The sequence below is a fragment of the Perognathus longimembris genome, chromosome 2 (assembly GCF_023159225.1).
Source record: "Perognathus longimembris pacificus isolate PPM17 chromosome 2, ASM2315922v1, whole genome shotgun sequence".
In the NCBI taxonomy this organism is placed as follows: domain Eukaryota; kingdom Metazoa; phylum Chordata; class Mammalia; order Rodentia; family Heteromyidae; genus Perognathus; species Perognathus longimembris.
In genome coordinates this window covers 30,793,569-30,806,321 of record NC_063162.1, presented here as the reverse complement: position 1 = coordinate 30,806,321, position 12,753 = coordinate 30,793,569, and the positions used below count along the sequence as shown (strand labels likewise).

Here is a 12,753-nt window from a genome sequence, read left to right as displayed (position 1 = left end):
ATGCAAAGTCAGACAGAACTATACACATTCACAAAGAACCAAGAATTCCTATTATTACCTTTTCTACCACTAACCACTTAGAATGAGTGTGGTGACTTGGAAGGAAGAAGGTATGTGCAGTTGTCAAAAGAACAAATGAAAAACAGATGAATTAGGTTTGTGCAGGATTTCTACTGTCTGGACAAAATGAAATATTTATACATGTGAAAATGTGAGCTGTATTCTTTCAGTGACTCAACATACACATTTTCCACTCAGGTTTTCAGTTAAAATTGCCATTAGGCATGGTTGCTCACAACTACTTGGGAACCAGAGAAAAGGAAAACCACGCAACCCAGGTAAAAAGTAAGATCTCATCTTAACAAAACAAGCAGGTCATGATGATGCATGCCTACAATTCCAGCTACACAGGAGACAAAAGTAGAAGGATTTCAGTCTGAGATCAGCCTTGGGCAAAGAAACAAGACTCCGTCTGAAAAACAACCTGCAGTCAAAAGTTCTGACTCAGTGGTAAAGTGCTTGCCTAGCAATCAGGACATCCTGAGTTCCAACCCCATTACAACAAAAAAGTAAAAACAAAAAACAACAACAAAAAAAAACTGTGTGGTATAACATAAAGTTAAATAGTAAAACCATGCACATAGTTTAAGAATCCCACTGTTCCTGGCTTACAATATTAAATATCAAGTACAAAAAAAAAACCATAAGAGAGCACAGTAAGAAAGAAAATATTCTGGAGACATAGTTTGGAAGGATCACAGTTCAAGGATAGACCACAAAAAGTAAGCAAGATCCCATCTCAATAATAATTCGGGGAATAGGGGTAGCAGCTATAATCTCAGTAACATGAGAGACATAAGTCAGAGGGTCACAGTCTGAGGTTGGCTCTGAGCAAAGCTATGGGATCATATGAAATAATAATAATAACTAGAGCAATAGGGCTGACGCTATGGCTCAAATGGTAGAAGACATACCAAGGATGAGATCCTGAGTTCAAGCCCCAGTATATATTATATATGGAAAGAGAGAGGGAAGAAGGAAGGAAGCAAGGGAGGAAAGAAGAAAGGGAGGGAGAGAGGGAAGGAGGGAGGGAGGGAGAGAGGGAGGGAGGGAGGGAGGGAGGGAGGGAGGGAGGGAGGGAGGGAGGGAGGGAGGGAGGGATTTTTTATATTAGTTAAGAGAAAGGAGATTTGTATGGGAAGCTAATTTCTAAATGTCAGCAAACACTAGCATAGAATCCAGTCTGGAGCTTATAGACTGCCAATTCCTTCCTTATAGGAAGAAGAAGAAAAAGGCAAGCTTAAGCAGAGAGAAAGGTGTAATAAGTATGGGACAGGTCTGATAAATCTTCAGACAGGCTCAAAGCAAGTAGCACAGCCTGTGTTGGACATGGTGCCCCCTGCGGGGCTCACTGGGAGAGGCAGCTTCCTGCCTCTGAGGAGCTGCAGAGGACAGGCAGCCACAGGCCAGGCACCAGGCTTGTGCAGGACTGGGTGTGTGTCCTACAGCTGAGGCTATTTATGGGGAACATGTCAGATTCACCGCAGCCCTCCTCACAGTCTCCATCTTCACACTGAATGTTCATGGAACTCCTGCTGTCAAAGAATACAAAAGAAACCTTTCTCCACCCAGTGATTGGAGAAGCCAATCTGAAGCCAGCTTAGCAATTATGTCAGAACCTGGAGTACTGAATGCACCCCAAAAGGCTCCTCACTGATTTTTCCAAAGCCACACATAAGCTGCCTTCAGTACATTCTACACACAAAGGTCACAGTGACCTTTCTAGAATACGCATCAGATCCAAATGCTTCTTGTTTATGAGATGGCATAAATTAGCCTGGTTTCTTGTCTCTCCTTTCTGCACACCTGTTAAAGTCTTCACTGCCGTCAGGCTCAACTTCTCCCTGCTTCTTTCCACACACACTCAGGGTTTTTGCACACTTCTAAGCCTTCGTGTGTGTGTTTTTTTCTTTTCTAAGATGCTCTCCCCACTTCCCTCATCATATAAGATGCAGAGTAACAATACACTCCTCCAAAAAGTCTCCCCTGACTACTCCCTTACTGCCTAAGATTTGGACCAATGCTTTGCATGAGATTCTGTCACACAGTGGACAATTTCCATTGCATTTGTTTGTACTCTCTACCCAGCTGTGCTCCATGAGAGCAAAAGCATGCCTGCCACACCTCACACCGAATCCGTCACATCTAGGTTAGTACCTGTTAGAGACTAGGTTCTCATCAATGATTTTCCAGGGAAGAAAGGAAAGAAGGGAACAAACAAATGAATGAAGATGCAAGCAGGAAGCAAGGAAGAAGAAGGAAGGATTGGACTTGATAGAAGTGTCTATAATATAAGAAAATGAAAATGAACAACAACTTCAAGAATCATCAATGAAAAAAGAAAGAGAAGACTGGCAGGCAGCTAGGACATAGCAACGTGGACTGGGTGAAGGAGTGGAGGAATGTGAAGAACATGAGTGTGACAGAGGCTGCAACCATCAGCAAGAGGAGAATGAGGAAGTTGGAGATGGAAGAACACAGGAAATTCAAGAGAAAAGGGTCCCCAGTTACAATTAACTATTTTGGAATTATAAGTCACAACTCTCCTGTTGACTCAATGCCCCAGGAAAACTGAATTATTAGTACAACTGTTTGTCTCCTGACTTTTTTTTATTTTTGAACCTTGCTTTGTTGCTTTTTTGCTTGTTAGTTTTCTGAAGTAACTTTGTCAGTCATAGGAGGAAAGAAAGAAAGGTATGTGAGATGCTCATCTAATCTTTTGAGTACTTTAGCCAGGGGCAAAATTTAAGAAAGCCCAAACGTGCTTCTGAGTAATGTGATTTGTATCTGAAATATGGAAAGACTATTACATCACTTCCTATTGGTTCTCATAGGGAGTACTAAACTTTCCAATGATGAGGTTTCATAACTTCTGCCTTTGAAATGCAGGCATGATCCTAAAGTAATCACCTTGTATTGGGAACATGTGCACATCTGACTCTGCATATCTGGTTATTGTTGGTTTGGTTATTGTTGCCTTGTTTGGAGTATTTGTTCGAAGATGGATGTTATGAAGACAGGATTCTAGTCCCAAATTTCCATACTAGATAGCAGAGTTTCTGATACAGCATTCTATCTCTCAGGTTCTCAGATCCTTCATGTATAAAACAAGCTATTCTGGTGACTTTATCAGTCAAAATGTACAAGGTCATGCTGCAGGAACAAACATCTCCTCATAACAAAATATCAAGCCCATCACCAGTTATGAAGCGATATTTCTCAAAGATACTTGCTCATAAGGGGTCAATAGGATCATTGTCTCATTCTTAGCACTGCTATAACATCCCACTGTCAGTAAAGAGATCTTTGAAGTTATTTGCTAAATCAGCTCAGGAGTTGATTAACTGTGCAGTGTAACTTTCATTTCCTAACCATGGGGCCTTGACTGTTCAGGAGTGGAGGCTGCTAACTGTGAAGAACCAGAGAGGCAGATTAAGCTCATACCACGAACTCAGTTGTAGGAGTATTTCTCTTTCATCTCTCCTGGGCCAAATACTTTCCAATCTTTTAAGATTTCACTCCAGGGATAGCTTCTCTAGAAAGGCTACCACAAATTTCCAGGACAAAGTTTGTCTCTTTCTCAGTCTATATTTACCAATTATATTTGGCACACTTTGATTTTCAGTAATTTGTGCCTGAGAAAAACTAATTTGAATTCTAGGTTCAATTAGTACCTGGTGAACTAAGGGATTTTCAAGAATTATTTTGAAAATCATATTGTCTTCTTCTTAGAGAAATACAGAGCATACCTCCATACAAGATGAATTTCATGTGATAATGTTCACAAACCTACCCTATGCTTTATAATCATACTTCGGTCACTTGACATAATTTTCCTCATCCTTATACTTAAAAACATGTTACATGGGGCTGGGGATATGGCCTAGTGGCAAGAGTGCCTGCCTCATATACATGAGGCCCTGGGTTCGATTCCCCAGCACCACATATACAGAAAATGGCCAGAAGTGGCGCTGTGGCTCAAGTGGCAGAGTGCTAGCCTTGAGCAAAAAAAAGAAGCCAGGGACAGTGCTCAGGCCCTGAGTCCAAGCCCCAGGACTGGCCAAAAAAAAAAAAATAATAAATAAATAAATAAATAAAAATAAATAATAAAAACATGTTACAAATTATGATCTGTTATCTCAATTTTTTTAATTTATGAGTTTTGTTTGTTTGTTTGTTTGTTTTGGCCAGTCCCGGGCCTTGGACTCAGGGCTTGAGCACTGTCCCTGGCTTCTTCCCACTCAAGGCTAGTACTCTGCCACTTGAGCCAAAGTGCCGCTTCTGGCCGTTTTCTGTATATGTGGTGCTGGGGAATCGAACCTAGGGCCTCGTGTATCCGAGGCAGGCACTCTTGCCACTTGGCTATATCCCCAGCCCTAATTTATGAGTTTTGATTCACATAGTCTATTAGCTCAGTTTCCATTGCAAAATCTTAATGATTAAGATTTACCCTAATTAATAATTATCATCAATATGACAGGTCAGAAAGTTCTGAGAAATGGATTTGCAGAAATTAACTTAGCCACCCCTGGAGTCATGTCTACTTATGCCAGCTTACTGTCATTTAGTAAATCTTTAAAACCTTGACAATGAAATCATTATGAAAATATGATGGAACAAACTTTTCCTCTAATGAGAAATGAGGACAACCCCTATATTGTTCATATTCTTTCATATTTCAAATTAATACTAAGTAGAAGACAAAGAGTCAAAATGTATATGTACCATATATTTTCACATCTTCTAGAGCTTTTTTTTTGGGGGGGGGGGAATGACTGGAAGAGCCATTAGAGTTGGTCCAAAAATATCTAAACCATTCTACATGTACTATCACACACTAGATGCTATGGAAGAGAGCACTATCCAGGACTCTTTAGAACCAGAACTTGCAGAGAAAAAATACCTGAGCAATCATGGGGAACACACACACACACACACACACACACACACACACACACACACATTTTCATAGTAATGACTTCAGATAGAGAATGAAGTATATTTGGAAGGAAAGACAATCCGGGCCACTGCCACTGTTAATTTGTCACAATAACAAGAAATTCCCACCTACCTGGTGACTGCCCTGGTGCAGATGGTAACAAGGAAACAGCCAGCCACAATCATCCAGCCCCAGCCTCCGTCAGGAGGGTTGGCAGACCCAGATCTATTCATTTTTGCCATGGTGTTAATTCTTATCTTCGTTTTTGTCTTATTCCAACAGTAAGATATGATCTTAGAAGAATTTTCTGTCCAGTGACTTCTTGTTGGTATTCAAAGTTGGCATAGAATGCTAGCTGGCATGAAGGTTGCTGGCCATCTAAAACCAAAAAACAGGAATATATTTTTATTTTATTGCCATGTCAAAAGATAGACTTTGTTCAAATTGGAAAAAATCGATTATAGTTTTTCTATTGATGTAACTATTTATAATTATGAACACTGTATTAGAACAGACTACTCATTATTTTTTGACACCTACATTCCTTCCCTCTCTTATTTTTCATTTTCCAATCATAAAGCCTCTCAAATTTTAGCCAAGATCTGTTCATAGTATTCAAGTTTGATACCATTTTCCTTAGATTTTCTTGAGGGTTGAGATAGCAACCACTTAAGTGGTAGCAATAGGTGGCATTTTGTAGACAAAAGTACTTTCCCAGGTCTTCGGGAACCTTCTTTGCAACACACTGAAACATATACATAGAGGTAAGACAGCTCCAAGTATGAGAATCAAGATATCATCTGGGGATAACAGAGCTATAGAACGGAAGAACTCAGTGTTCCCAGATAACTCCCAAGAGTTTCCCTTCTCATGTTGGACATCCACAAGCCTACCCTGACACACAAAATATAAGTATGTTTTGATTATATTTGAGCCTCTGTATTTTGGAGTCTCTTGTTCCAATGCCTTTGATTATATCCAAAACACCACTACAGCCTCAAAGTAGCTTAAGGTGAATTTATTAAGCATTTCTAAGTAACCTTAAGCAAACCAAAAAACTAAGAGAGAATTTAAACATAGCATTGTGAGTTTAGCAACTTAACTCACTTGTTACCATTTATGTAAGGTACTTTCATTGTATGGAAGGGATTGACAAATTTACAGTTCTTAAAAAGAATGTGGCCTGTCTCTTTTGGTAAATAAAAATCTACTAGAACATGGCCATGCCTATTATTTCTATTTGTCTTTGGTAATTAGAACAGTTGGAATAGAAAAGCTGTATCTCACAAAACCTAAAATATTTACTATCTGACCCTTCATAGAGAAAGGCTGAGGATTTTCGTCCTAAAGTGTTAAATAGTTTTGAAGTGATTCAGAAGTTCGAAATGATTGCATAGTTTATTACATGACGGTTTTGTTTGGGAGTTTACATCTTTGTTTTATTTTTGATGTTTTATCTCTGAGTACCACATTCTTTCAGGCCCCATACATGGTAGATAACTCACAGTGAATTCTCCTTCCCCTTGGGAGTATTATACCAAAATTTATCAGACCCCAATACATAAGTCGTTGGGCTATGTTAGTCATTATAAGGAATACTTGAGATAATCCACTTATGAAAAGAAAAGGCTTATTTTGACTCAGAGATTTGTCCAAACACAGAACCAAGCAACCATGAACTGAAACCTCTGAAACTATGAACCCAAATAAACCTATCCTCCCTCGAAGTTGTCTTTTTCTGCTATTTTGTTGCAGTGACAGAAATCAAACTAACACACATGTGTTTTGGAAATTATGATACATGTAATTGGATAGTATATAATTCTTTAAAGCTATAACTATGCTAGGCATTGATAGTTCATGCCTATAATCCTAGCTACTCAGGAAGCTGAGATCTGAGGATCTAAGTTAGAAGACAGCCCAGACTGGCTAAAGGACTCTTCCCCCCCCCCCCCAATTAACCAACAAAAAGCCAAAAATGGAAGTGTGGGTCAAATTGTAGAGCACTACCTTTGAGCAAAAAAGCTAACCAAGAGAGCAAGGCCCTGAATTCAAGTCCCAGTACAGGGGCACGCGTGCACACACACACACACACACACATACACACACACACACACACAATTATAAATAGAAAGATAACACTAAATATGGAAAGATTCATGGTCATTTATAGTACAACGTTAAAATAAGAAGATTTTTATGTATCTTGAGAGAAAAGCTAAATAAACCCTATATAAAAGTTGTATGCTTGTAATTACCACAAAGAACATGTAAAGCATGCAAAAAGCAACACTGTTAGACTGGTACGATTGCTATTACTCACCTACCAAACTGTATTAAATATATATAATTTTCCTGAGTAAGTATTTCAGTTCTACTCCTGTAGGAAAAATGCAAACATGAAAAAATATCTTTTATATGGTCTCCCAGGACTAAAAAGAGCCCTATCATTTATTTATATTGCACATTAAAAATGAAGTGATTATCCAGGACAGGATACACTGTAAGCAACAAGTCCCTGGCAAAATAAAATGCTCCAATGCTGTACAAAAATATTAAGCATCATTCATTTTTATTTTGCTTCTGCTAAAGCCAGGTAATTCCCTTTTCAATTGTGTTAGTTGAGTATGCACTCTCCAGCATTTCCACATTTTATCAATAAAAACCAATTTGTGAGGAAATATTAAAAATTCAATTGCACAAATCCAAATAAAGAAGTTAAGTAATAGTCTCAATATTGCTGTAGTGACAGCATGATGGGCAGAGGTCTGTTGTAAGTCAGAGGCATGCTGGGTAACATCACAGAACAAAGACTATCCTTTCAGTGCTTCAATGTGGGAAAAGTAACTGATCTTAAAACATTTGTATGCAATGCTATTATTCAGAATTCCTCATGACTTACTTACTGCCTTGACCCTCAGACATAAACATTATTTCCAAATCGATTGAGAGAGAAAGAGAATAGAGCAGGGCATGGGAATATGTGACTGTAGTTCCACGAAGCCTGGAACAGGGATGAGTTTGAGGCCTGCCTATTCTACATAGCTAGGCCATGTCTCAAAAAAAAAAAAAAAACAATAAACAAATACTATTTCCCCTACTTTTCACAATGATGATGTCAAAAGTGAGAGAAGTGAAGAGACTCCCCTGGCAAAGCTGTTATAATGCAAATAATGACACTACAGCCTTGGCTGACATGGGGCAGGCTCAATGTTCATCTGCGCTGGAGATTTCAAGTTTGTGACTGGCATTCTTGTCAGCAAGACATACTTATAATGCTAATGCTTAAGCACTTATTCATGTGAGTGAATACAACAAAGGGCAGGGAGGGAACCTGAAATGTGAATGTAAGCATACAGTGCTGCTCATTCTATGAGCAAAAACAATGCATGTAAGTTTATCTCAAACCATTTAATAGATGATTCATATATATTCAGAAAAAAATGAAAAGGTTATATGAGGGGAATCTAGTTTCCTAGAGACTTAAAAATAGCTGGTAGTTCTCTTACAATATTAACACGGGCATTCTTGTCAATTGGTAACTCACTTTACATAAAACAAAGATATGGGAAAATCTTTTATTGAGTCAGTGGTATACCTAAAATTATAAAGAATGGAAGTGCTAGTACCATCAAGCAATTCTTTACTTTACTAATGTGATTCTGATTCATTGTATTATGTTATCAACTGCTAACATGCTATTCTGAATTTTATTCTGGCTACAGAAAAGAATTTTATGGAACAAAAGAAACTAGTAAGGGCTTCTTTTAATATTATTCTTTACAACTCAAATTAGGGTATAGTCTCAATTCACTGAAGCTAATCACGAAAGGCACTGGTGGTTCATGTCTCAAATCCTAGCTACTCAGGAGGCTAAGATCTGACAATCATAATTGAAAGCTAGCCCAGGCAGGAAAGTGCATGAAACTCTTACCTCTAATCAACCAGCAAAAAGCTGGACATAGAGATTTGGCTCAAATGATAGAGCATGAGACTTGAGTGGGAAAAGCTAAAGGACAACGTCTAATCCCTGAGTTCAAGCTCTAGTACTGGTACAAAAACAAAAGTAAAGTACTCATCATTTGGAAAGAATTCCTCCTAACACTTAATCTTCTTATAAAGCACTCTATCAGTGGAACAATTCTTTTGCTGTTGCCTTTAGTGATGTTATCTGAAGTGAATTATTTTATCAGTAGAATACCTACCAATGTCTTACATGAGAAAGTATTCAGCTAGCTAACAGGAAACAGGGATGCAACAATCACTTGCTTTGGAAGGTTTCTAACATTGGCTTTCCCTTGTTATTTCCTTCCTCAGTCCCTCCCTCCTATTTCCAGTAGCTTAACTTGTAGCAATACTCTGTATAAGTTTGTTCACAGCTACAAAAGAGGTAAAAGGATGTCATAGGAACTTACCCAGAGTGTGAATTGAATGACGGATGTCCAAGTTTACTACTTAAATGGCATGAGCCTGTGTGAATCACTTCCTCTCTATGGTGCTTCCTAATTAACAAAGTCAGAGGGCTGAATTACTGAAGTCTCCTCTCCAAATAAAATAACTGATTGTGTTGTTGACTTTTTGACAGCTCTTTGACAGCTGAGAAAAACAACATATTATCAGCCTCACTATCATCCATCCATCATGTATAATCCCATCTACCTATCTGTGATCCTATACATTTTTTGTAAGTCACTAGTAAGTCAGGCTTATATCTGTTTCATGACAGTTCTTTTATTTTCAAATTCCAGCTGGATGCTCATGCTGGATGGTGGCTCATGCCTGTAATCCTAAGTACTCAGGAAGCTGAAATCTAAAAGATCACAATTTGAAGCCATCTCAAGTAAAGAAGTTCTTGAGACTCCATCCCCAAAATAACTAGGCAAAGAGCAATGCTGGAGGTTTCACTCAAGTGGTAGAGCACAAGCTGTGAGGCAGAAAGCTGAGCAAGTCCAAGACCTTGAGTTGAAGCCCCCATATTGGCAAAAAAAAAAAAAAGGTTACCTTTCTACTTTTTCATCTGATTTATGTACCGCTTCTGCTTTAACTGACTCCAAGTGGGTACTCTTTTCAAGAGATCTTCCTAACAATCTCTTTCCTAACATCTCTCCTGATACTTACCAGGTATATGGTTGTTATCTACCTGCCAGTCTTTCTCTGCTACCAAGGGGTAAGTTCCAAAAAACCAGAAATTATCTGTGGATATCGTTTCCCCAAGTTTTCCTCAGTATCCCCAAATTACAACACACACACACAGATGGGTGAAAAGTAAGAGCCTAATTAATGCCCTAATAGGATGAAAAGAGCCTAATCAATGCCCTAATTAGTGAATGGAGTAAGTTCTGCTTTCTCCAGGGAGAGCTATCATGTCATAAGAAATATGATATACTATACAGGATTCTAGATACTCACACACATTGAGACCAAAAGAGGATTCTCTTAAGAGAGAAACACATAGGTGCAATGCCTACTTGTCACTTTATATTTATATAAAATTATATATATATACACACAAATATATATATCAAAATTAGTCACAAGGTATAGAAATGAGATCTCTCTTAAAAATATTTTGATGTTTCTGTCTTCTTTATTTATATATGGTGTGTATTCACATGTATATCTTCAGGAGGGTGAGGGGAAGGATACAGAACTTGAGGGAAAAAAGGGTGAAAGGTGCAGCAGTATAGCTCACTAGACATTGATAAAAGTGCATCATACAATTGGTTGGTGGAGATGGGAGGGAGAGAGAGAGAGTGAGGGAATGGAAGACACTTTACAAAAGGAAATGTACTCATTACCTGACTTATGTAATTGTAATCTTTCTGTACATCACCTTTATAACAACAATAAAGCAAATTAATATTTTAAAAGGAAATAAATCAAAAGCTTTAATAAGAGTCACTAATTTTAAATTTCAATTAAGTTGAGAGAAATAATTAACATCAAAGACGTCTCCTGTTTAGATATAGGGCAAGAAAATCAACCAATGTAACTAGAAATACTTGGCGACACATACATTCTGATCACACAGACACCAGCCAGCTCTTAGACTTTCAGTCAGAGACTAAAAGAGAGAAAGACCACAAAATACTAATGGTAGTGGCATTTACTGTTTAGGGGCATGTGTCAGCTTTATGTCTCTATGACAAAGTATCTGAGAAAAACAATTTAAAGGGAGGAAGTGTTTATTTTTGGCTCATGATTCCAGAAGTATGAATCCATGATTACGAGGACACATTGTTTCTGAGCCTGTGATAAGACAGAACACCATGGTGGAGACCATGAGTGGAACAAAGCTGTTCACCGCCCGGTGACCAGAAGCAGAAAGAACAAGCAAGGGAAGATGCAGAGACAAAATATACCCTGTGAGGACACACCCCTCAGTGACTTATTTCCTCTAAGTAAGCCCCACCTCCTACAAATTCCACCATTTCCTCATCTGTCACTCAGCTACAAACCTACCAATGAATTCATCCACTGATGACATTAGGGCCCTCATGTTCTAATCACCTCCCCAAACCCACAACTGCATTGGGAGTCAATATTCACCCTTTGACATTCCAGACGCAAACAGTAAGAAGGCACTGAATCTACCTGTCTCCAAACTCGCTGCTGCACATGTAACCCCATTCTATCTTCATGCCAATTCCACTGGGTAGGCATGCCAATCTTCACATTACAGGTCAAGTAAGCAATGTTCTCACGACTGACTTCTATGTTTGTGCTCTTAATCCCTCTTCTGGCCTCTTAGTGGAAGTCATGACTGTTATGTTTTCCGTGTTATACCCCCAGCACGTAGAACAGTGCCTGGCTATATTTGCTACAAGCGGTTAATTGTAAGCTTCTTCTTATGCACAGAGAAATACATCTCACCTCTAAGTGGCTTGATAGTTTTTACTCCTTCTTACCAAGAATGAAATGTCCGGTTCTGGCCAACCTGCAACTCCAGGCCCCATTTAACAGAGGGGCCAGGTATATTAACGGATATTAAAAGGCAGTTTTCCAAGTATGCTGTGAGAGCCTTTCAACTTCTTTTTATTACAAAGCCTTTTCAGCATGGGAGCAAAGTGTTCCAGCTAGTGAATTTACAGACTTCTATTCTGGGGGCAAACTCAAATTCTGAAAAGGACTAAAGTGCAAGGAAGTTATTAAAAACAAAACTAAAACTGCTCTCTGCTTAAGGATCCAACTGTTGTTTTCTTCCTTAGATCTCTGGGTCTTAGGAATGTCTTTGGCTGTGCATAGATTTATTTTTGTTGTTCAATGACATTTCAGATGAGTCACAAAAAATACTATTTTGAAATGAAGAAAAATGAATGATCTGTATTTCTCTTTCCTTTCTCTGCTCTCTGCTTATACCTCAAACAGATCTTGGTAACAAGGGAATTAATAATTACTGACTTCAACTAGAAGGTTTTGGATGTTTGTCAGGGGACCTTTGGGCACTAAGCTGAAACTCTGACCTTTGCTGAAGACACTGCCAATGTTTCTACATTGTATGTAATACTTTTGGGGTAGAAATACTTTACATAAAACCTAGAATAAACATCAGTGTGATTTATATGGTACTTAGTCTACGGAAAGGAAGGAAGAGGTGCAACTTGTGATTCTCATAGAAGCACAGAGTAGAAAGCAAAATTCTTTATTCGGCTCCTGATTCACAGAGCCACTGATTCTAGGCAACATTAGAAAAAATGCTTACTTCTGAGTTCTTGGCAGTTGCAGCTCCCAACCAAGAACTTGTCCTAGGTTAC

The 12,753-nt window shown here is 38.6% G+C and overlaps 1 protein-coding gene across 5 annotated transcripts in view; it reads right to left on the bottom strand.

The window, feature by feature from the left end:
* Slc16a12 (solute carrier family 16 member 12) overlaps positions 1–12,753 on the bottom strand; it is a 69,478-nt gene that overhangs the window by 13,912 nt on the left and 42,813 nt on the right. For 3 of the 5 annotated variants that reach the window (XM_048338733.1, XM_048338738.1, XM_048338735.1), the window contains exon 2: positions 5,132–5,377. In XM_048338733.1, the coding sequence (XP_048194690.1) occupies positions 5,132–5,241 (110 nt within the window). In that variant the 5' untranslated portion in view covers positions 5,242–5,377. Of the gene's footprint in view, positions 1–5,131; positions 5,378–7,322; positions 7,391–11,872; positions 12,706–12,753 lie in introns of those variants that run through there. The other 2 variants (XM_048338737.1, XM_048338736.1) reach the window with 2 other exon arrangements.